We start from the raw sequence: 24,097 nt of genomic DNA, 5'->3' as shown, positions 1-24,097 counted from the left end.
AGCCTATGCTGTGGAGGGCACAGCAAGGCATAGGGTTTTTAAGAGAATCCTTAGTTTGATTGGGAGCCAGTGCAGTGGGCGGAGGACTGTGTTTATGTGATCTTAGTCTGAATGCTGCCTTTTGAACTCTTTGCAATCTATTGGGTAGGTATTCAGGGTGTCCTAGGTAAAGACTGTTGGCATAGTCAGGTAGGGCATGATACATTGGGTTGTATGGAACTGGTAAAAACAGCCTCTTATGATGCATTTGAACTGTGCTTCCAGAGTAAGGTTGCTGTGCATCATGATTGCGAGATTTCTAACTGTTTTTTGTGCCAGTGGGCAGGTTGCCATTTCATCTGGCCAGGGGATCAGTGTTGGGTTTGTAGGAGTTATGCCGCTGATCAGAAGTTTGGTTTTGGTTAGGTTGAGGTTGAGTTGAGTCTGTTTGTCCCCAAGTCAGGTGGGTGCACTGTATAGTAGTATGTGAGCTTGTGGGAGATTTGCATGGCACCTGCACAGTTGAAGCATGCAAGACTTACAATGTTGAGAAATTCCAGCAGAGTGGTCATGAGGCACTAGATCCTTTGGGTACTCCACATGTCATTTCTCAGGGATGCAACCTGAAAGGGGCCATATGTATTGTTTCGGTCCTCCTAGTCAGAAATGAGGCCACGCACACTAGAGCGATATCTTCTAATCTGATGCCATGTAGTCCCATTATTAGGTTCTCAAGGGTGAATGTGTCGAAGGCTGCAGAAATAGCCAACAGGAATGAGCACACTGGGCGAGTTGGTGTCATCATTGTTTCTTAGAAGGCCACATTTTAAGAAAAGATTGAAATATGTTCATTTTGTTGGACGGAACCTGTGTTGAGACTCCTAGTGGAGATTGTTGCTTTTAATGTAGGCTGTTTCGAACTCCCGAGGAATCGAACTGGCTAAGAGGTGCAGCAACTGAGTCGACTAAAAGGTCTCCATAGGCATGTGGAAAATGTCAGAAGCTGGGTTGTAAACATTGAAAAGCTGCACCATATGGGTTTGAGGTTTACAGATGAAAATGTTATTGTTTCCTCATTGAATTGAAATGAACATAAAGCTCCAAGCCCCGATGATGGATGTCAAATCCGGAACGTGTTGGCAAACTTATGATCCAAATTGTAGTTGATTGGCTGTGACAAATTAGAATTTTGTGTAAACAATTATTTTTATCTCTGTTTAATGCTGAGGAGAATTGGTTATTACCTTCTCTGGATTCTAAGATAAATGAATATGTGTTTATAAACATTTTTATTTCTTTGTTTTATGTTGATCAAGGGTGGCTTAACCCAGTCAACTATACATTTCAGTCTACTTTGACAATAAGAAATATGTCTCTATGATATGTATGCTAGAGAAGTATGTAAGTTCATTTTGGTCGAACTTCAAATTTGAATACATGAATTTTATAGTAGGACATCAGTCCACAAGGTGCAACTGGGTTGGGTTTAGTTTAGTTTATTATTTATAAACCGCGCCTAACCTTGGGCGCTGTGCATAGATGATACAGTTAGGTTACAGATGATCAGCGTGGCAGTAGCAACAGTCAATAAGGCATGAGATTAGACAACACAATTTACATAAAGTCTAGGGACTAGTAGTCCTGGATATACAGTGCACAATGCGAAAGAGCAGAACAGGTCTGGACTAAACTTTTGTCAAATGATAATGGCCAGAGTAGTGAATGCCTTGGAGAACGACAAGAACAATAACAGAAGCGCTAAGGCAAAGTAGTGAAAAATTAATAATGCAGAGGTGGGCTGGGGTTATCTTAAATACAAGTGTGGTTGAGGTAGTTAGATGAATGAAGTGGTCCGGAGTTGTTTTAAGTTCAAAAGTGGCCGTTAAGCGTGTTAGGTGAAGAACCATTCTTTCACTTTGGATCTGAAAGACCATAAGGAGGGTTCGGCTCTGGTAGCAGCTGAAGGGAGAGAGTTCCAGCATTTAGCTGCAAGCACTGGGAAGCTCGCCCCCCCCCTGCCATTTTCAGTTTATACTAGGGTATATAGAAGCAGTGCAGGTGTGAAGATCTGGTGGGTCTGGTAGAATGGCACCTTGAAAATTTAGTATTTAGGGGCTATATTGGCCAGACATTTGTGTGCAATAACAAGTGTGTGAAGTTTAATTCTATCTCGTACTGGTAACCAGTGAGAGTTACGCCTGAAAGTAGAAATATGACTGGAGCGAGGTATGTTCAAGGCACAACGAAGTGCGTTGTTCTGGAGAACTTGTAATCTGTTCAGGTTGTGCTCAGAGGAGCCTAAGAATAGCGTACTACAGTAATCCAGTTTTCACAGGATCAACACTCTGGCTAATATGAGGCAACTTAATTGTGGACAGAAAAGGTTTGACGCTGTTGATAAGTTTGCTAGTGTATGCGGTGGTGGAGGCTATGGAATTAAATTGTTTTTTCCGTAGGGTGGAGTATAAGTTTTTAACCTCTTTGGCAACTTTGATGGTATTGCCATCAATGTTAAAGGATTTGTACCGGTGGTCGAGTTTATTAAGAAGGGCTTGGGTGCCGGCGATCAATAGCTGTGTCTTGTTGTCATTTAAGCAGATGCTGTGTGTAGCCATCCAGGCCTGTATTTGTAGGTAGATTTCATTAAGCTTTTCTGAATCTTTCTCATAGCAACCAGTGAAGGTGATGAGGACATGAGTGTCATCCGCATAATTAGTGTAGGTGACACCCAGGTTGTCAAGATGATCAAATAGGAGCTTAGTAAAAATATTATAAAGCGCAGGAGAAACACAAGAGCCTTGTGGTACTCCACAGTGGATAGGTACTGGCTAAGCGGCTCCTGTAGGTGCGAAGACTCTGGTTGTTCTATTCGTCAGGAAGGATTGGATCCAACTGGCAGCATTTGGGGAGAAAGCTGCTACGGAGGAGAGATGTTCAGTCAATATTTGCTGGTCCACAAGGTCAAACGCTGCTGATAGATCCAGCAGAAGCAGGATGGCCAGATTACCTTTGTCTTTAGCTTCGTCAATTTGGATCTTTAGAGCCAGAAGGCTGTTTCCGTTCCATGTCTGGGTCTAAAGCCAGAATTACGTAGGCCGAGTAGGCCGTTACCTTCCAAATGCTTTTGAATTTGGAGATATGCTACTCGTCTATTATCCTTAGACGGAATGGGACCGTTGTTGGTCTGTAATTTGTCGGGATGTTTGGATCTAGGTTAGGTTTTTTGAGGAAGGGCATGACCCAGGCCTCTTTAAGGTTGTTAGGTACTACACAATTTTTAAATGACGCGTTGATCAGTACCGAGATGAAAGGTGCCAACTCTTTAGCGCATTGCTTAATGATAGAGGCAGGAGAGGTGTCTCCTTGACAATTAGAAGGTTTGAGGCCTGCGATTATATTTACCACATCTTCACTAGATACTAGAGGGAAGTGGAAGGAAGGGCAGGGGAGATGTGGTGTACGTATGTTGGATACGTGGGAGCTGTACGTGATTTCAATCCGGCACACACCCAAGTCAATGCCTAGCGTGTAATGCACAACTGAAATCCTTATTTATTTTTGTCTAAAAGTTCTTTATTCTGAACAATATACCAGTCATATCACGCCCTTCTCCTGGAACCCCCCTCGCCCCCGGTCACACTGAACCAGAAATCAGGTTGGTTTGCAAAGTTAAAATAATTATTTATGTATTTACAATTTAATCACAATTTGTTTTAATGGGTATACAATAATCACCAATGGGGTGATGTAACACTGAATAATCTCTTTAATACACAAGGAGTAGTAGTGAGCAAAACAATTCAGCCCAGAAATAATACTTGTGTGTGTTCAGATCAGATAGCACTGTGGTTAAAGGTTCCCCCTGCACACCTCTCAACCCCCAATAGGCACTGTAAAGAGATAGGAGGAGAGAACAGGTATTCAGGAATGGCTAAATCAAACAGAATATCAATCCCACGTTCCCCTAGTAAACACAAGAGAAAAACAGAATTGACTGTAAAGCTGTCAGAATGGCTTTTAAGGTCATCTTAGAATGGACTGGGCAAAAACACCAAATATGGTAAAAATTGCTGAAATTGCTATAAATTCTTACGGGAGCCGCTTTGGACGGTTGCACACAAACACACGCAATGATTCAATACCAAGACACAATTTGAAATCTTAAAATTCAAGTCGGAAGCAATCAAAAGCTGTTTTACACGTGTCAGAATTTCCCAAAAACAATATTTGCGGCAAACTTTACACTGCGCGATAATCATGATAACGGGAGAACCGTATGGATTTGGGATGCGCGTTCGGATGTGATTTAAAGCTGTGGATGTTAGCTACAAGCAGAAGTTGAAATGTTGTTTCTAGCACGAAAACTGAGGGAGTTATGGACGTTTTAGTGGAGGTTGTTTTTTCGAGAAAGGCGCAAGAATGGAAAACAGGAATGCACTTTTAAAATGACAAAATGGGTTGCTTACACTAGCGGATGACGATGAACGAAACGAATACCCCACAGGAACACAGCCATTTGATCAGAATGACTGCCTGCAGAGGATCTCGCCTTTTTCAGATGAGAAAATATCAGCGCACAGATAGTTTTAGCAATACTAGTACAGGAGGAAGATCGGAGGGATTGGATAGAGGGTTCAGACAATTCAACAAATACTCCTAACAACACAGGTTCTGAATACAAGATCGGATGGGTTTAAGATAGGGATTGACTATGGACAGTACATATGCTAGTGACAGTTCCTTCTATAGATACTCGCTAGATATGTTTTTAAACAGAACCGTCAGGATTCTGGTCCATCAAGATTCTGGTCAGGGAATTGGATCTGGTTCTAGGACAGACAGCTGGACACATCAGATTGGATCTGCAATCAGCAAGGCGCTCTGGTCACAACACGGCACAGGACTGGATCTGCAATGCACTCTGGTCACAGCATGGCACAGGACTGGATTGGATATGCCCTTCTTGGTTCTGAGGATAATCATTTCAGCAGGCAAGCAGTACAGCGCAGCCTGGCTGTATTTTGATGCTTCCCCTTAGGTTTGTGGGGTTCTGGAATTTAAGGCCTAGCTGAAAATGGTTCAGCTATGCAATGGATTTCTGCTTTGCCAAGTTAGTTTCTGGAGTAATGAAGATGTAGAGTTCAGCAGAAGGGTTCTCCGCCAGTATCAGGATAGTGTGTGAATAAGTCCGTCTTTTTGAGTGGTGAGCGGTCTCTATTTATACTATGATAAAGGTGTGTGTGTGCTGGTTTAGCCTAAGCTCGCCCCTCTGATAGGTGATTGGGTCAGAGTCTCCTCTCTGCCTTGATAGGAGGAGAGAAACAGCGCGTCACCTTTATGGTGTGATTTTATGAGGCTCAGAATCCACCCCTAGCCCCTTGAACACAAAATCTACTTTTGGCACAATACATATTTACATATGTGCAACCTCTATAAGAATCACATATACAGATTACATATTTTATATAGCAGCTACCCCTCAAAACCCCATAGCTGTGGGATCTTGTCTCGGCTTTTCAAAGAATTTTGCCCTTTTCATCAGGAACACAATGTCCAATTCATAAGCAAATTTCTACAAGTGTGCGCGTTTAACATGGGCATAAGTGTATAAAGTTTCATTCTTCTAGCAGAAATACATTTTGTGTAAAATCACATTTCCTGCTGTTTCTTTCCAGAACATGTCACACGATTTTGCCGCCTCTTGAAACGTGCAGCCAAAATTTACATTCACAAATCGGTTACTTTTATATTTTTCCCAATTTTAACTGACAACTTATAAGTCTTTTAAAAAAGTGTTCTTTGTGAAGGCTCAGCCACAGATGATTGTTTGGGTCCGCCTCCTTTTTGTCTCCCTGCAGTCCAGAAGCAATCTCCTCCCTGTTTGCTCTTGGCAGAGGCCATTTACGACTGTCCTCACACCTTGCATTTCCTTAGCAGCAGCTGTTCATTTTTCCCTTTTGCCTCTGTAAACCAGGTTCTTTCCAAACCCTATAATTATCGCTTTGGTGTGATTTCCTGCTGGAGGGAAAGGCCTCTGTGAGGAAACCTGTTATTCCAGTTTGGTTAGCTTTAGTCAGACTTGACTTAATTTTTAATTCTGTTGCATTTTTTCCTTAGCTTAAAAAAAACTTGTGGTTTCAAAATAGCAGCTAGAATACTTATTCAAGATTTTAAACCATGGGATCAAAACAATTACAACATAGGTAACTCTCAGTAACAGGCCTCTTGTTACGCTCACCTGGTATCCACAGGGACGCCACCCAGCCGGGTTACTCGCTGGTATGCTTCTCAGCTTTGCCCTGATGTGGTCTGCGGGGAAGGTTCTGCCTGAAAATACAGGAGGACTGTGTTCAAGAATGACCGACTGGGGTAAGTGTCCTCCCTCCACCCCCGTATGATTTTAGTCCCTCTAGCGCCCTCTCCTCACCTTGTGGTAGAATTAGGCATGCTCTCCATCCTGCCTTCTTTGCAGGGGTGCGTTGTCTTTCATGGGCGAGTGCGGTCCAGTTACTTCACAGACGCTGGCCCGTTTGATATTGTTCATGTAGGTCTTATTGCTGTTCTTCGGTTTTGTTGCTATCCCGCATGTCTTTCTTTGTTTAAAATGTCTCTTTTTTTTCTCCCTTAGGTATGCAGAGCTTCAGCGCAGCGAACTGGCTTGGTTGAGCCCTGCTAGTAAATGATGGCCAATTAAGAGCGCTATGATGCGGTAAGTAAGCGCTATGCGCAGCGCTGCAAAGTCTTGCCCTTGCTAACCTGTGTTTTCCTTCCTTGTAGGTCGCGGTGTTCTTCAGCGCGAGTGGAATGTCCGGAGTGGTGCCAGCCGAGAGGCGACCAGCCAGGTAAGCCTTTTGAGCAGTTCGTAATTTGTAAATGTCTCTACTGCTTTCTTTAATGTTGCCTCTATCGTCCTCTTTCAGGTTGTTCTGTCCGGGAGGCATGCAGATTCGAGGAAGCTGTTCTCAGTAGCTGCAAGTGTTTAAAGATGAAGACTGCAGATAAGATGCTGCTGCTAATGATGTTCCTTTTGCTCCTTGCAGGTTTCTGCTTCTCCGAGGTTCGAGGGAATAGCTGGACACGGTGAGCGTCATGTTGCAAGCTGCAAAGTAACGCAAAGCGTGTTGTCTTGCTCGGGTGTGGTTTAAATAGCCCCAACAAAATAGTCCAGGTAAAGTAGTCCCTAGGCTACCACACCCAAAACACTAGACCGCATAGCTTGGTTCTTAGGAACCAAGCTATGTGGATGCCTCCATGTTGGCTGACAAAACCATAAAGTAGTTCCCAAGCACATTGTTTTTCATGGTGTATGAGCCTGGTGCCATAGGCGCCAGGACTGGCCCCATGAGGGCTTTTGAAGAGGATGCCAGGGTCTAGAGGCCCGAGTCCTGACTCCACCTGGCCAATGGGTTTTCCAGAGGGGGTTTTGGGCGAGGGTCGTGACAGCACTCCCCCCTAATGCCCCTCCCATGGTGTTCCTTCTGTCTGACCCAGGTTTGGTTGGGAAGTTCCGAAGGAATTTCCTGATTAGACATGGTGCGTGGATATTCTCACTGGGCTCCCAGGATCTATCTTGTGGTCCAAATCCTTTCCAATCGATGAGATAATATAGCTTGGTCATAAAGTATTTAGAGTCCAAGATATCTTTGCCTTCCAATTCGGGTTCTGCGTCAACAAGTATGGGCTTAGGTGGTGTCCCAATCCATGTGCCGGGTTGCATTGGTTTCAGGAGGGACACATGGAATACCGGGTGGATGTGTAGATTAGGTGGTAAATCCAGTTTCACGGCTGCAGGGTTGATAATTGCCTTAATGGTATAGGGTCCTAAGAATCTGGGATGAAAGGTCCGTGTTCCCTTGATGGGTACGAATTTAGCGGCTAACCAACCTTTGTCTCCTACTTGATAATCGGGGGCCTTTTCCGGTGTTGGTCGGCGAATCTCTTGTTTTTCTTTGGCATGAATAAGGTGTTCCTTTGCCCTTTTGAAAGCCTGAGTAATGGTTGTGTGTAGAGTCTTTACCGCTGGCATTTCCAAGCTGGATGGAAGGTCTAAATCAGAGGTCTGCCATCCAGGGTATAGAAGGGCGTTTGTCCCGTGCTTGAATGCAAAGAATTGTTATATGCATATTCGGCTATCCATAGTAGGTCTTTCCAATTCCTTTGTTCGTGGTGCAGCATGCACCGTAAATATTGCTCGAGTGTCTGATTGGTTCTCTCGGTTTGGGTTTGGCCGTCCGTTTGGGGATGGTGACTGGTAGATAGCTGAACGTCGATCTGTGCCATTGCACAACATTTCTTCCAGAAGTTTGAAACAAACTGGCTGCCTCGATCAGACATCAGAACCGAAGAGAAGCCATGTAGCTTAACCACGCCCTCCAGGAACACTTTTCCTAAAGTGGCTGCGTCTGGGAGACCTTTGAGAGGAATAAAATGGGCCATCTTCGAGAATAAGTCCACAACTACAAGGATGATGTTGAACCGTTGGCTTGGAGGTAGACCAGTGATGAAGTCAAGGGAAAGAGTGTGCCATGGAACTGGAGCAATGTCCAATGGTTGTAGGAGACCAGATGGTTTTTGTTTCTGCGATTTATTTTGTGCGCAGACACCGCAGGACTGAATATACTGAATGATGTCCTTACGCCAGGTAGGCCACCAAAAGTTCTCTTTCACCTTAGCTAGGGTTTTGGCGATCCCAGGATGGCCTTCAATCAGTGAATCGTGATAGTTTGAAATAATATGCTGTTGTAATTCCTTCTTGGGTATATATAGGCGATCCCTAAAAAAAGGTAGCTGGTCCTTGATGGTATATTGTTCTCCTTGAGTTTGCCATGCGAGGTAGGCATCAGGAATCATTGTCTGTTGGATTTCTTTTCGTAGTTCTGCTTGTGTTAAGGCTGTCGTGATGCCCAAGAGTTTGTCTTCAGGTATAATAGGTACTGGGTCTGGAGTTGTATATACTATTTCATCTATGCCCATGCAAGATAAGGCATCCGCCTTTCCGTTTCTCACTCCTGGTCGAAATGTGATTACATAATCATATTCGGCGAAGAAAAGGGCCCACCTTAATTGGCGCGAGGACTGGATTTGATAGCCAGGAGGTCCTTGTCCGTGATGGCATAATTAATCTCTGGAGGTGAGAACTTTTTCGACCAGAAGGCCACAGGATGTAGCTGGCCGGTTTCCGGGTCTGTCTGTGAAAGGACAGACCCCATTGCGAGACTGGACGCATCAGTTTCAACGACATAAGGGAGGTCTGGACGAGGATGTCGCAGGATTGGAGCAGAGGTAAACCTTTGCTTAAGTTCCTGAAAGGCTTCTTCTGCTTCTTGGGTCCAAGCAAACTTTTTATTGTTTTTTCGTAATAGTACTGTGATTGGGTGCACAACCTGAGAGAAGTCTGGGATGAACCGGCGGTAGAAGTTCGCAAAGCCCAGCATGCTTTGTGTACCCCTTTCAGAGAAGGGCTTTTGAAGAGGATGCCAGGCTCTAGAGGCACAAGTCCTGACTCCACCTGGCCAAGGGGTTTGCCAGAGGGGGTTTTGGGCGAGGGTCGTGACACCTCTTAGATTGCATTTGATTTCAGTTTATGTACATGTTTACGTTTAATCAGGTAGGTTCCTGACAGCTGTCATCCCTGCAGTCCTCTGCTGCACAGACATTTCTGACATTCACAGACCGGCCACTTTTGCTGTGGAAATCCCTTTATGCTCTCAGCTTTTCAGGACCTTGCAAGTTCACAATGATTTCTTAAACTAAGTAAATTGTAGCACCCAGCAAGAATTTTGGATGTTTGAGGGTGTTTTGTACCAGCATTCCGTAGTTTCAGCACCAAAGAAAAATGGATTTAAAGCAAGATTTTGGGTTTTCATTTAGCAACACTGCTTTTTCCTTCTGTATTCCATTTTCACATGTTGTGGAGCCCAGTGACATATTTCAGGAATGAGATCTCTGTTCCACCACTGACAACTTGTGCGGCAGATTGGGCAGCCATCTTTTTGGGCGTTGCAAAGCGCGATTTTCAGAGATTTTGGCACGCACAAGTGTTTTGCGGCCATTTTGATGTTTCTGGCACCATCATAACACAGTGCTGCAGCATAGCAGAGCAGAAGTGGGTTAAAACATCCCACAGTGCTGGACGCGAGGCTATTCTTCTTAGTCTCGATTTTGTTCTGTAGTAAGGCTAATTGGTCTGATAAAGTTTGCTGGATGTTAGCACACCAGGCTTTGTCTTTAGTGCAATCATCTGTGGGAGGTGCTGGAGACTCTAGTTCTCTAAAGATAGAAAAGAGCTATTTGGTGCCAGATTTAGCGTTCTGAATCCTAATGTTATAGATCTCTCTTTTGGGGTTAGTGATTGCCGCCTTGTAAGTGGCTACCGCCGAGGCAAAGCTTTGCTTGTTAGTGGAAGACAGGGATTTTCTCCAGTTGGCTTCCGATAGTCTTTTAATATTACGTAATGCTTTTAGTTTGGCTGTATACCATTTGTTTAAATGGGCAACCAGTTTTGCCTTTCTAAGTTTCAATGGTGCAATTTGATCTAAGGCATGTTCTATGGTGCCGTTGTACAGATCAACCAAAGAGGAGGGGTCCAGGTTTGAATTATGAGTGAGACTGGTGATAGGTTGTAGCAGTCGTAGAAGGTAGTCAAGCGGTATACTACGTTTGTTCCTAGATAAGGATTGTGGTGCAGGTGCGGCATGGGTGCTGGTGTGGATGTCTTTCCTGATAGAGAAGGTGATGCAATGGTGGTCTGACGAAGCCCATGGTACATTGTTGAGGATAGTGGTGGAGCAGTTAAAATCCGTCAGCCAGTCCCGCGTTCTACCTTTGAAATGGGTAGGTTTGTCAATGCGCTGCTTAAATCCTAGTTGTGTATTGGCGTTGTCTAATGTGGTGGCTTTAGTGACACTGGCGTCATGTAGACCTAGGTTAAGGTCTCCCAGGAGAATGTTTTGTGACTGCATTTTAGTGGGCTACCTGTTGGCGACAAAAGGTTTGGTGGAATTTGTGCTTTCAATGTATTCTCATAGTTGTAGCGGTGAGAGGCGTGTTGGATACCAGTAAGTAGTGTGCAGTCAGTCAGCAGTTTGCTTTCTGAGCAAGCAAAGGCTTGATGAAGGCTGATTTGAAAGTGTAAGATACAGTCCTTTGCTCAACTGAGGCACTGAGTAGTGCTTGGAACTGTTGGAGCTAGTCATGGTTGCTTAGTTATTGGTTTGTAGATGTTGAGTGGGCATTGGCATTCCGATGAACCTGCTGGGTTGATGCAGTTGACTGTGGTGAGGAAGTCCAGGATAGATTACGGACAGAAGGCTGTATGTGTTGTGAGATTTTCTTTCTTGGTTCTGTTATTCACATTACAAAGGGTTGATGTGTTACTTTCTTGTCCAGAATGTCTTGAATTTGGATTATGTGTGTAGCTTCCGAGTTGCAAAGCTCTTGCAATGGTATTTGTGCTGTCTTGCATGCTCTGGGCTTTTTGAATTAATGAATTCAAAGAATTCCCTTTGGTCATGCTGTGCTCATTCTATGTCTGAAACTGATTTTTCCATTATTTTCTGTATGAAATGATGATTTATACAGCACCAACTGAATCACTGAATTACTCTGCAGTGCCCCAAGAGCAGGAAGTTGGAGGGGGACACAACAGGGGAAGAACAATGAACTGATCATTTGCAGGTCTTGGTACTTTCAGATCAGACTAAGCACTGATGGAGAGGCAAGCAAAGGGCAAGTGCAATCACTAATAATAGGGTAGGGCATGTGCTGGAGGTAGGACGACAAGCATTTCAGGAGCGGCACAGGGATAACAGGGAAGGACAGTGCAGAGTCCAGGAGCATGAGGAGGCCTAGTGCAAAGGTTCATTTAACCTCAAGTCAGTGCGACCGCTACAGTTGCTTAGAGAGGGCAAACGGCAAGGTAGATTGGCAGGACGCAAAGTCATTCATGCAGATCTGCTTGTGTAAAAAGGAAAGTTTATAGGTTCTCTTTTTGTTGAATATTGGAAGGAAGAGAGTTCCACGGGTGCACACCAACCACACAGAGCAGTGGGCCAGAAATGTTTTACTGGAACTGAAGGACAGTAGCTTACAAAACAAGCACATACTTACTTTGAGCCTTGCCCTGCAGTGATTTATGGATGAGGAATAAAGATATAAAGTACATTCTTTTTCCAAAGGCAGCCCAAGAGTGATCTTTAGGGCTGCCTTGAGGTGGTCATAGGCTTTAATTTTTAGGATAAGCCTGGCTGTATTTTCCTGGGGGAATTGAAGGATGTGCATAAGATATTTAGGTAGACCCAGGTAAAGGCTGGTGCAGTAGTTCAGCCAAGCTAGGCCATAGCTCTAACGACCTCTACGTTGTGGTGTACATTCAGGAAAAGCAGCGTTCTTTTGAGCATATTAAGATGAAAGTGGCATACCTTTGAGACTTCCCGAATCTGCCTTGTGAAGGACAGTTTTGTGAGAGTTTAAAAGGCTTTTTAGGTGCTATACTGCCATGGGTGTCAGTTTTCCAGTTTTGTTAATTTGGTTATTTGTTAAATCGGTCCTCTGCTGTGCCCTCTGGTTTTTAGTTTGTTGCCTGATGTTTCCCAGGAGTATTTCCAAGTGGATCACTTCCCATGGTCCGATTACCATTAGGGGGAGCATTAGTAGATTTTGCAAGTGATGGTGTTTCAGTGAAGATGCTGAATGGAACAGAGAGGTGGTCTACCCAGGGCAAAAAAAACTAGGCAGTAGACTGGTGACATTCTCACTGTAGGTGTATTTAGCATCCTAGGTCGGTCTGTTAACCAATTTCTTGAGGTGCAATATGCTGAGGTTTGCTAAAAGTGTTTTTTTAGCTGGTTTGTCCACCTTTTCTAGCATAAATGTTGATATTTTCCAGTATGATGAAGTGTTGGTGGTCTAATGAGAGGTTAACAACCATGTTGGGCAGGTTGTCTGCAAATGATGGATTGTAGGAAGGAGGTCTGTAGATGAGAAGAACATTTAGTAAGGAGGTGTATGAGGTAGGGCACATTATCAAGAGGCACTCGCAGTCAGTGATGTCGTTATGTGGTGTAGTGGTTTAACACCAATGCAAACTCTATGCACAAGTGAAATTCCTCCTCCTTTGAAGTTCTGTTGGCAAATTTGATGCTGCACTTTTGGAATGGCTTTGTGTATAACCAGAGCATGGTGTCCTGGGAGCCAGGTTTCTGTGATGAAAAGTAGGTCTATTTCTTCCTGCAAAGAAGATCATTAACGTCAGAAGAGTGTTTGGGGATGGAGCAGGCGTTCATGGGGAGGCATGTTATTCTGACTTTACCTTTCAAGCTTTATTGTGTAGAGGGGGGGGATTACCCAGGTTGTACATTATTTTTTTAGAGGAAGTCTTCCAAGGTCTCTCGGTTGTCAAATGCATCTTCTAAGAGGCTGAGGAGGTTCTTGGTGGGGCCAGGTTCTTCATCGTGAGTCCAGTGACGAATGGCGGTAGGCATTTATTTAGTGATTAAATGTGTGATCTGCATTGATTTTTGAGTGAGATGGTTCTGTGGTTGGTCTGTTGGAGAGTGCAGAACCTCTGTGAGATGAGATGGTAACTTATGGTGATGCTTGGTCATCTGATGCAAGTGCAGAAGCGTATTGAAGTATCTAGCAATGAAGGCCAGAAGAGGTCTTCAGTGACTTGGCAGGACTTGTGGAGATGTTTCTCATTGATTAATTTATTGGTGCCTTGAAGGAAGGTTCCTTAGCTTTCGCGTTTTTTCTTCTGCTCAAGTCCTGCTACCTTTGCTTCGTTTGGGCGCTGCATGGAATTACTGTTTGGGGAGCAGGATGAGGGTTAGGAACTGTTTACCAACATTGAAGGGATTTGCCTGGTTGATTGGGTTAGCTAAAAGAGCCTGACTGGGGTGTAATATAGAAGGTGCAATAATGTAATTATGCAACAACTGCAGAGGTACAACAGTGTTGTAGTTCAACAATTAGAACGGTTGCTGTCCCATGTGCAACTAAATCTGATGATGCAGTATTTAATCTAGCAGGCGCATGATCAATCTAGTGATGCAACGTTTAATCCAGCCGGTGGAATCGGAGGGGGGTATTACATGGCGTTTTCTCAGGATTTAGGGTATAAACAGACTAAAAAGGCCAGGATGTAGTGGAATGGGAAGGGAACCAGGGATACATAAAATGCAGTATTGGGGGAAAAGGGTGGCAAAAATGGGGGAAGCATCTTTACGAAAAAGTGAGATAAGTATCACAGAAACAAAAATTGAACAAACAATGGGGAAAACTAAATCCTTCATGTGGGAGAATACAGTTCTGAATAAACCCTAAAAAAATAATATGTTTAGTAAGCTCACAAGATCAAGAGGGAGCTGCAGCTGTCAGATTTAAGAATGTGCTACTTTGCATCAATGTTCATGAATATTACCATATTGCTAGCAACTGAGAAAATCAGTCCCTCCCCTCAGGAGATTAGGAGGAGACTTAACCTCCCAAGTCCTGCTCTGCCTTGAAATTTGCAGAGTACAGCAATTGGGAGAGCAAAAATGGAACAATCAGGATTACTGAAAGTATGGAGGAATGTGAAAAGAAGAACATTGACCCCAAAATGGTTTTCAATGTGCCTCTGCGGTGCAAGACCTTATTCATGTTCTTTTCATGTGCTGCAAACTTAGAAATTCTAGATATTAGAAAATAATATTTGAAGCCAGTTTATACACATTACAATGTAAGGTCTATTCAAGATGCATTGGATCTTTTATGACTTATATCTGCCAATTTTGTTTGTTTTAAATGCTTTGATAATTTAATGTTGGACGAACCTCGAATAATGAAAAACAATGCGTTAATGAATCCGGCCTTGCAATGGAAATGTTGATAATTTCTTTGTGCTAATTCTTAAACGTGATGTTATATGGCCACTGGTGAGACCTTTTAACAATTATAGTTGTTTTAATGGTTACAATCTAAAACCACTAAACAGCTCATACATTGTACACTGATGTGTTGGATTGTGAAGGTGTCTTTGAGATTTTAATCCAGAAGGGAGTTCCCGATGTGGCTTGCTATACAGTATAAGTGGAACTATATATATATATATATATATATATATATATATATATATATATATATATATATATATATATATATATATATATATATATCACCAGCATGAGAATCCTCATGGGCACCTCATGCCACTTAAATTTTCCAGGACGCCACAGATGGGCCCATTTCTAACAAGGCAGCCTTGTCTACTGGATTCTGCACAACAGGAGTTCTTTATGATTGGACGCTGGCTCTATCTTTTGCACACCCAAAGAGTATAGACGGGACCAAACATTATGGTGTCTAAGTGCAAAGTGCCAATTTGACACCACCTCCCTTGCAATGTGTTTAGGGACAGTATACTTCCACTAGTTCCCTCATGCTGATAGAGGTCCGAATGGCTGACTAGAATTGCCTTATTGGAGAACTGTCTGAAACAGGTTTGTTCTTACTCGCGTTGCAACATCTGTGGGAATTGGGACAGTATAGTAAAAAGAAACACAATAAAACAAACAATGTAAATCCACTTTTTGTCACTTAGGCCAGGAAGTCTCTCACCTTATAATTGTAATAAGGCGCCTTCTGCCCCTCATCCCAAAGCCTGCCAGATATTGAGTTATTCACTTGCTTCATAATGGTCTTGTATGGGACCTGTCGTCCTGCTGCATCGCTGCATGGAGCTCCTCGGAAAGGAACCTTCTTAATTGTGCAGGTATCCTCCTGAAAAACAAAAAACATACATGTTAGGGCAAACAGTGTTACAGTGTCACTGTTTGAAAAGGATGTGAATGGGAGAACCAGGGCTGGTGGCACAAAACGCCACAGGAAGGCAGTATGATAGCACAGTGTACTAAGTAAGAATTACTGAGGTTTGAGTGTGACCTGCAGGGCACAGGTTCAAATGCCAGCATGGCCAACAGATCCATTAATTCTTCCGATCTGTGAATTGACTACCATTAGTAGAAGCCAGCTCATTTATCTGGAGAAAGCCGCCGGGTAAGGCTTCCTGTCTGTCTGTGCCAGTCCTCCTCCTCCATTCCATCTAGAATTGTGGGGGGCAACACTATTCTTACACCAGCATCCAGCTGGAAAAATGAAGCCGAAGCTTCCTTAAGACGGCTGCCGCCATTGTTCATCTCCCTGCACTGGTCGTGTGCTGTGAGGAGTGTCTAGAGCCCTACGATCTGATTGGGCACTTTGCTGTTAACCCAGGCCTCCCCACTGCGGGCAGGCAAAGCTGGCTCATTTTCTCCGGGGAAGGCCGCCGGGTAAGGCTTACTGCCGTTCTGTGCCTGATAAGCCTTGGCCGCCCCCTCTGGAGTTGCTGCCATCCTGAATTGCTCTCTCCAACCTCAGCGTTTTTACTCCTACTCCTAGTGACTCCCTCGGGCAACGTTCATGCTCCTTTGGTTTGGACTCTGCTTGCACTTCTATATCCATTCATCTGACATTACTTGAACACATTCAGGATCCATTCTTTTGACATTTGCTTTGCTCATTCGGGATACATTCATTTGACATTTGCTTTGCTCGCATTTCGGGATCCATCTAACTAACTGAGCAGCCCTGTGCAGCACACTGACCTCCCTTTTCAGCATGGTGGGGCTTCTTCACTCCTACCTCCTTCTATCTGACTCTGTTTCTTACCACAATTGCATGTCTGTATGCCTGATGTAGCCCCTCATGCCATGAGGTGTGGCTTTTCCAGGCTGCAGTCAAGGTTACCTGTTCTTACCACAATTGCATGTCTGTATGCCTGATGTAGCCACTCATTCCATCAGGTGTGGCTTTTCCGGACTGCATCACTCATACCGGCTTTTCGTAATGTCAGGTCTGTTTTTTTTCTTTAATGCTGTTTACCTACTTGTCCCTGCACTTTTTTAAAACCTGTTTTGCATGCACTTGTTCCTCTTCCCACGTTCCTTCCCGTTCCGCACTTGCACATTCAAAATCATCTCACGACCTAGTCAGAGCGTTTTGTTTGTCTTCTGCCCTTCACCCCCCCTTCCTGCACTTCTCCCTCCTCCCCTCTCCCCTGCTCTCATGCTTTAGCACTTGTATGTTCAGAATGTTTCAAGACCTTTTAAGGAATGTTTTTGTTTTATATCTTTTCACCCCCGTCTCTATTCCCCCATTTCTTGATGCACCCTGAAATACATTTTCTGCTCTATAGTACACATTACAAATAACCAATAAATAAAATTAAATTGCATAACATTAAAACTGAAGATTTAGAAAAACACTGTTCTGGGTCCAAATGCAGGCTTCATTTTTATATCTAAAAACATGTGTAAGCTGAAAGCTTTACTGTATATGCTCTGTTGCCAAAAATGAATGTTGAAATGCTGATGCGGTGACAAAATATTTTTTAAACAATTCATACCCTTAATTTTTTATTCAAATGTACAAAAGATTCATAGACATATATAGCGTTCTTTAAGTCATACACAAACAACATTTAGAAAAAATAGGTGTAATTTTTGCTCAGGAATATCCTTTCTAAAACTCGGTTATTGTTAAATAATTCTTAAGATCTTATTTCATTATCCTGACTATGTATTAATACTCCTTTGAACTAACATCACTGTCCTCACTACATGGTAAAGAGTTTTGCTTCTGCTGTAGCTCTTCAGGAGGATTGAGAATCATCTTACATTTTGTATTTTATTTAGTATTTTATTAAGTTTCACAAATTCAGCAAGGTTCCGACTAAACATTTGAATTTATGTTTCTCTCTCCTCGCCTAATAGGAGTAAGCATAAACATCAGATTAAAGTCAAAAATAGTCGAGCAGTAACATCATAACAGAACTCCTCAGAGTTCGGGGCATTTGAACTAAATTCAATGCCCGCAGTCTTACTGGGCAGAGAGAGCGGGGGAATCTTTATGTAAATAGGTCAGAAAGGGAGACCATACAGCCATAAAAGCCACAAGGGAGTTTCTAACATTGGAGGTAAGCTTCTCCAATGTGAACTGAGTCCACACCTTATCTAACCATAAGTTTATGGTGGTGGTACAGTTTTCTTCCAGCCATTAACAAGTGAGTCAACAGTTTACACTCACTCCCTGTACAAAGACCCCTAACAGAAGACACAATTTCGCAACGCTTGGGATTTCAATCCTCAAAATCTCTCGTATGTGAGATCTTACCTCCAACCTGAAATCTTGGATAACAGGACATTCCCATAACCAATGAAGGAGCGTTCGGTCTTGGCCACACCCTCTACAGCAAAGATTAGAATTATTTGGATGACAAACGTGGAGTCAGTCCGGTGTCATGTACCATCTGGTTAGTATCCTTGCCTGGGTTACCACAAGATGAGGACAGAGAGATGCAATTGATCCCTTGTAAATACTATCCCAATCCACCGGTTCAATCACACTGCTCAGTTCCCATTTTTACCATCCAACACAGTAGTAGCGGCGGCCAGATACTGCAAGGGTAATGGTTGCCTTATATAAGTTAGATATCAGACCTTTTGAGTCCGCTGCCTAGGTTTTTATTTCTCTAGACACAGGTCCAGCGTTGGAGGGGTGCAGAATCCAATATCTAGCGTGCATGCATCTGAAACAATTTTCTTCCAAACCCATATTCATTTGACACTTTTCGAAAGTTTGCACCTTCCCGTTCATAAATAGGTCTCCCATGTTGCTCATCCCCTTACACATCCAGTCTGTGAAGCCTCAATCTGTTACACCTCGTGAGAAATCAGTGTGAGAAAAAGGGAGTATGGGGAGAGTAAAGTTATGCCTCCCTTCAGTTTGCAAAGGCTATCCCATACTTCCAAGGAGGCCCGGGTGATTAGATTCAAGTATAGGCTCTGTGACCTCTGTGTCGAGGGACCCAAGGCTGGGACCAAAGGTGTCTCCCTGCTATTGCCTGTTTCATGTAGCTTAATATATTAGAGTCCCTCTACAACCAGTCTATCAGTGGTCAGATTTGAGCAGACTTATAATAGTTTCACAACTTGGGGAATGCAAGTCTTGGCTGCATATAACGTTCACCTATTAACTCTTGGGCTTCCCCTTATCACAGGAATTTAAGTACTATAGATTGCCAGCTTGTAATGATGGCTTTAGGATTGGGAATTGGCACCGATTGAAAGAAATACAAAAGTCAGGCGAGCATGTGCATCTTGACGGCAATTCTACTAAATCAAGACGGGTTCAAGGCATTCCAACGCTCAAGATCCTTACGTATTTAAGTAACGTGGGATATTTGACCTCATATAGATCTCTGAACTTGGGGGGTATATTGACCCCCAAATACCCAAATGGCTTTGGATGCCCATGAATATGGGAGAGACTGCTCAAATTTCAACCGAAGGTGACAAAGGGTGGTGGTTCGGGGGGTGTGATATTAAGAGCCAATATCTCAGATTTTGATTTCTTTACCTTAACACCCAAGACCCTCCTGAAGTGACCAATCTCCTCCTCCACTCCCCCAAATGAGTTAACAGTGTCTGTGATAGAGAGGATAACTTGGTCTGCAAAAATGGTGCCTTTTTTTTTTTTTATTGGTTAATTTTAAACCCCTTGTTAACCTTTAACAAATAGTCCTGTAGTCTTTCAGCTCCTCACGTGTAGATTAGTCTCACAGTTTGTTTACGTTAGTGGCAAGTTCTTAATAATCGTTGTCAGTCTTTATTTCCTTGAAGATCCATTCCACTAATTTCAACACATCCAATGTCTGACCGATTTTGTGAACCGTCATTAATCGTTCCCAACATTCCTCCTCTGTGGTACAGTAAAATTGTGTCGTTGATTTCCTCAGAAATCTGCTTCTTACAATTTGAAGTTCCGGGCAGGAAAGAGCAAAATGCCTTGTGGATTCTATTATTTACAGGTTCTTACAGAAGCGACATTAGGCATCCTGCTCGGTTATCTGGTTCCTCAAGTATTGAACTTCCTGCGATGGTAATATGTTCAGTCTACACCGCATCAAAAGATCACGATAGAAGGGCGAAGGAAATGTCTTCATATATGCTGGAAAGTAGTTCACTGCTTTTTTTCCCCAAATAATGTTCAGGCAGTATCTATTCTCTGCCTTTAACGTATCAGTTTCAAGGCAGTCCCTTTCCTTTAGGCCTCTTTTTGCTTTGTCAGGATTGCCTTTGGGGGTTTCCATTTTGATGTCATTGTGAAGTAATATATCTATACATTTTTGTTTCCATGCTCTTAACATTTTTTCTCTTTTGACATTTGGTGTAGATTCTAAGATTTCAAAAAGTGCTGCCGGTCTCTCAATTCATTTACGGTATACGGCGAGTGATTTCCAGAGGACTATAGAGGCCATAGATTGGTGTCTCAGTTCATGTCTAATTGTAGCTATTGGCAAACAGGTAGGCAGTCCAAATATCTTTCGCCAAAAATATGCCTCTAGTTTTCCCCAGGCTTCCCATCTCAGATTTAACAAAGTCTCTGCCCCATATGTCAGTAGGGGTGTCACCTTTTGTTTAAAAAAGGTAATAATTGGAGTCATAGAATATGTTCCATATCTTTGATGCAGTGCTTTTCCTTGGTTGGTTAGTTTTATAAGTTTTTCCTTTATGAAATCATATTGGGTTTGCTCATTGATATTTTTGTTTATCATAGCACCTAAGTAAATTATGGTAGCAACCACTTTTATGGCTTGGTTTTCGAGTGACCACGTAGGACGGATTTATTTCGTAGCACCTCGGGCCGGGTTCATTATTAGAATTCTTGATTTCTCTATGTTTATTTTCATTTTGTTTTTATCCAGGTAGTTCTTGAATTCTTCTTTGCCTATTGCCGTTTGGTCAATGAAAACGACATCATCCGCATATAGGACCCAAGCCAGATCTACATTTCACAGTTTTGGCAGGAAAGCCCTTACAGTTTCTTGCGATGTTTGCATGTCCGCCATATGTAAGATAAACAGAAATGGGGCCAGGGCACACCCTTGCTTGATGCCTTTGGAAGTCCTGATTTTTTCTGTTTCTCCTCCTTTGTACAGAATTATTTGGATTGTGGTGTCTTGTATTGCTTCGAATAGGTCTTCAGGAAAATTCCAGTTTTTTAATTTTGCCCATAAGAGGTCTCTACAGACAGTGTCAAATGCTGTTCCAGATCTATAAAACCTAGATACAGGGTCCCTGTTGTGTCCATGGCTCTCAATTTTAGTAGATTTATCAAAAACAGGTTCAAGGAGGTTCCAACTCCCTTCATAAAAGCCGTTCGACGATTGTCAAGGATGCCGGCTTTAATGGCCCAATTTTTGAGATCTCTCAGCAGGATTCACTTATTTATTTTCATCCGATGGGTGCAACATTTATTTGGTCTTTTGGCTCTGTGCTTGTGCTTTCAACACTTTGACAACAATCTTCTGCTCTTCAATCAGGAAAGCGCGCTTGATCCTGTCTCGCACACATTTTGCACACATGGAACCGCCATATGCCCTGCTGACATGCTTCTTTGTCTTAGATAACTGCATTAGCACTTTGGGACGAACGGCACGAACAACACTTAGTCTTCCTGGGCAAATACCACATGCCGACTTGGGGGCTTTGCCAACCTTCTTGGTGTACAGATAGAAAATCCTTTTACCCGAAGTTCGAGACAGCCTGATTTTGTTTGAAGTGGTGCTGTAGGAAAGCCTATGGCGGTATGTCAAGCGTTGAACCATTTTTCAACTACAGCAGCCGTAACCGGAAGAAAAATCAATCAGCAGGATTGATGAGAAGATCTTCTCAATTGAGTCTAAAAGGGCTATTGGCCTGTAGTTCCTTGGGTTCATCCGGTCCCCCTTTTTGAAAATCAGAACTATCAGGGCTTCTTTCCAAGATGATGGAATTGTTCTGGTTTTTAAGATCTGCTGGAATAGTACCAGGATAAAGTCCACCCATGCTTCACCATTTTCTTTAATCATCCCATTTGAAATACCGTCTGGCCCAGCTGCCCTGGAGGAGCTTAGCTGGTTAATTCTCGTTGTTATATCTTCTTTATCAATCTATATGAGCCAGGGTATCCCGTTTTGGCTACCTCGGGGAAACTTTCGGGCCGTGTCATCATTGAAAAGCGCTGTAAAGTGGTTCTCCCATACTGCTTTTGATATTGGATTTGTTCTTACATCTGATTGAAGGTCTTCACCCTTATTTATAATTTCCCACAAGGAGCGTGCATTCCCAGTTGTTATTGCTGCTAGCATTTTTTCTGTGTCTCCCTGTGCTCTCCATGCCTTTGAAGAATTTAGTCAGTTTTTATAGTATTGCTTCTTTGCTCCGCTCTGTACTCCCTTCGATTCTTTACTACTTCATTATTATATGCATGTTTCCTTTGAATTATAGGCCTTTCCTTAGGATCTCCTTTCACTTCAAATTATTTTAACATCCATCTATATTCTGTTGCATTTTTATTGCTTATGATGTTATTTGCCAATTTTTCCGCTAATTTCGGAATGTTAGTGGGTTTAATTCTAAGTCGGTTTCTTCCCCAGGTTATTTCCATTGGGCAAATGATTGGTTTGTTCTGAACCTTTCCCTTCCATAATAGATCAATTTCTAGTAGTGCATGATCACTTACGGTTTGTTTCTTTATCGTAAATTATTTGGTGTATCCTAGTGTCTTTCTAGACACAAAACAGTAATCCAAGCAGGTACTATTGGAGGTACAGAACCAAGTGTCAGCTCCCGGAATGTCGCCCCGTGTCTGACCATTTAGCATGTTCATGTCACAGATGTTCATTTCCATCATCCATTTTTTTCCCAATGCATCGAGATCAAATCTTATTTTCAGCCTACCCTTTCGATCCAAAAGTGTTAAGTTCAAATCCCCACATATCAAAATCATTTGGTCCGGGTCTTCCTCCATGGATTGGTCCAAAGGTCCGGTAATAATTCTGCCATATTTGTCAAAGTTTATGGCCCTCATTACGACCCTGGCGGAAAGTGACTGACCGGACCGCCACAGCGTAAATAGCGTTTCCGCCATTGCACGATGGAGCAAAGTGCGGCCCATTCCGACCCATCGGGCACGAGCACCACGCCATGGCGGAAGTGCAAAGTCCGCAATGGCGGAAATGACCCCAAAACGGCCCACACCGCCGCCGTACGGCGCCCTAGGTGCAATACCGCCACCCATCATAGCGGACACCGCAGTGAGCGCCAACCGGAAAGTACGGTGACCGTAAATATACGGAAACGGAAGTAAAAACATGGGCCCGGAACGGGAAACAACACCCCGTACACCTATAAAACCACAAAATACACACAACCACTAAAAACACCACCCTGAGACACATCCCAACCCGTCATCCACCCTAGTGAAACCAAGAAAAATGGGAAAAGTAGCGAAGAAAGCGTGCGACCGCAAGCGGCAGGTCCACTTCTCCCGTGAGGAACTCACCGTGCTTACAGAGACCCTCCAGGAGAATGCCGCCGCCGTCTTCTCCTCGCAAATGACCAGGACGGCACTTGCGAACAAGAAGGCCATATGGGCCCTGGTGGCACAGCGGGTAAGTGCGGTGGGGACCGCACCCCGCAACCCACAGCAATGCAGGAAGCGGTGGGACGACCTGCGGATACGCGTCCGTAGCATACTTTCTGCCAACCGCAACATTGCCACAGCCACCGGGGGAGGATCGGAATCACCCATCAAGTTGACCCCCTGGGAAGAAATCTGTGCCTCCACCATTGGAATGGAGAGCATAGAGGGAGTCGGAGGGATGGAGAAAGGAGTGCAGACATCCGGAGAATCAGGTAGGTGGCCCAAATAAAACCATGCCAAATCCACAATGTCCAATCATGTGACTCACATGTGTCCACATAGCGCAACAGCAACACATGGCCAGGAGAACGTCCACACACATTGGCCTGATAGCGCACTTTAAAACTCACAATAAATACATAAATAAGTAAAAACCCCAAAAACACCCACTACACGTGCAGCAGGCACACCCTAACTGCAGGCTGCCAAACAACGGCACCCTCACTCCACACACAAATGAAAGCACCTCCAAGGCCCCGACCCAAATCACCCTCAGGTACCACCCCAATGCATGTGATACATTGCCATTCCAATTCCCACAGACCCATCAATAACGCTCGCCCTCCTTTACTCC

General features: G+C 43.5%; 2 protein-coding genes across 3 annotated transcripts in view; both read right to left on the bottom strand.

Annotated features, from left to right (window-relative positions):
- The window catches only part of CTBS (chitobiase), a 183,564-nt gene that overhangs the window by 24,729 nt on the left and 134,738 nt on the right, over positions 1-24,097 (bottom strand). Inside the window, exon 6 of one of the 2 annotated variants that reach the window (XM_069641721.1) lies at positions 15,577-15,738. In XM_069641721.1, coding sequence (XP_069497822.1) covers positions 15,577-15,738 — 162 coding nt within the window. The remainder of the gene's footprint in view (positions 1-15,576; positions 15,739-24,097) is intronic. The other variant, XM_069641722.1, reaches the window with a different exon arrangement.
- On the bottom strand, positions 21,273-21,707 carry LOC138540957 (large ribosomal subunit protein eL34-like). Its single transcript, XM_069641720.1, has one exon. The coding sequence runs from the start codon at positions 21,662-21,664 to the stop codon at positions 21,311-21,313; it is 354 nt and encodes a 117-aa protein (XP_069497821.1). The 5' UTR covers positions 21,665-21,707; the 3' UTR covers positions 21,273-21,310.

This window comes from Ambystoma mexicanum, chromosome 1q, assembly GCF_040938575.1.
Source record: "Ambystoma mexicanum isolate Mex_15411 chromosome 1q, UKY_AmexF1_1, whole genome shotgun sequence".
In the NCBI taxonomy this organism is placed as follows: Eukaryota; Metazoa; Chordata; class Amphibia; order Caudata; family Ambystomatidae; genus Ambystoma; species Ambystoma mexicanum.
This window is presented reverse-complemented; position numbering and strand designations above follow the sequence as displayed.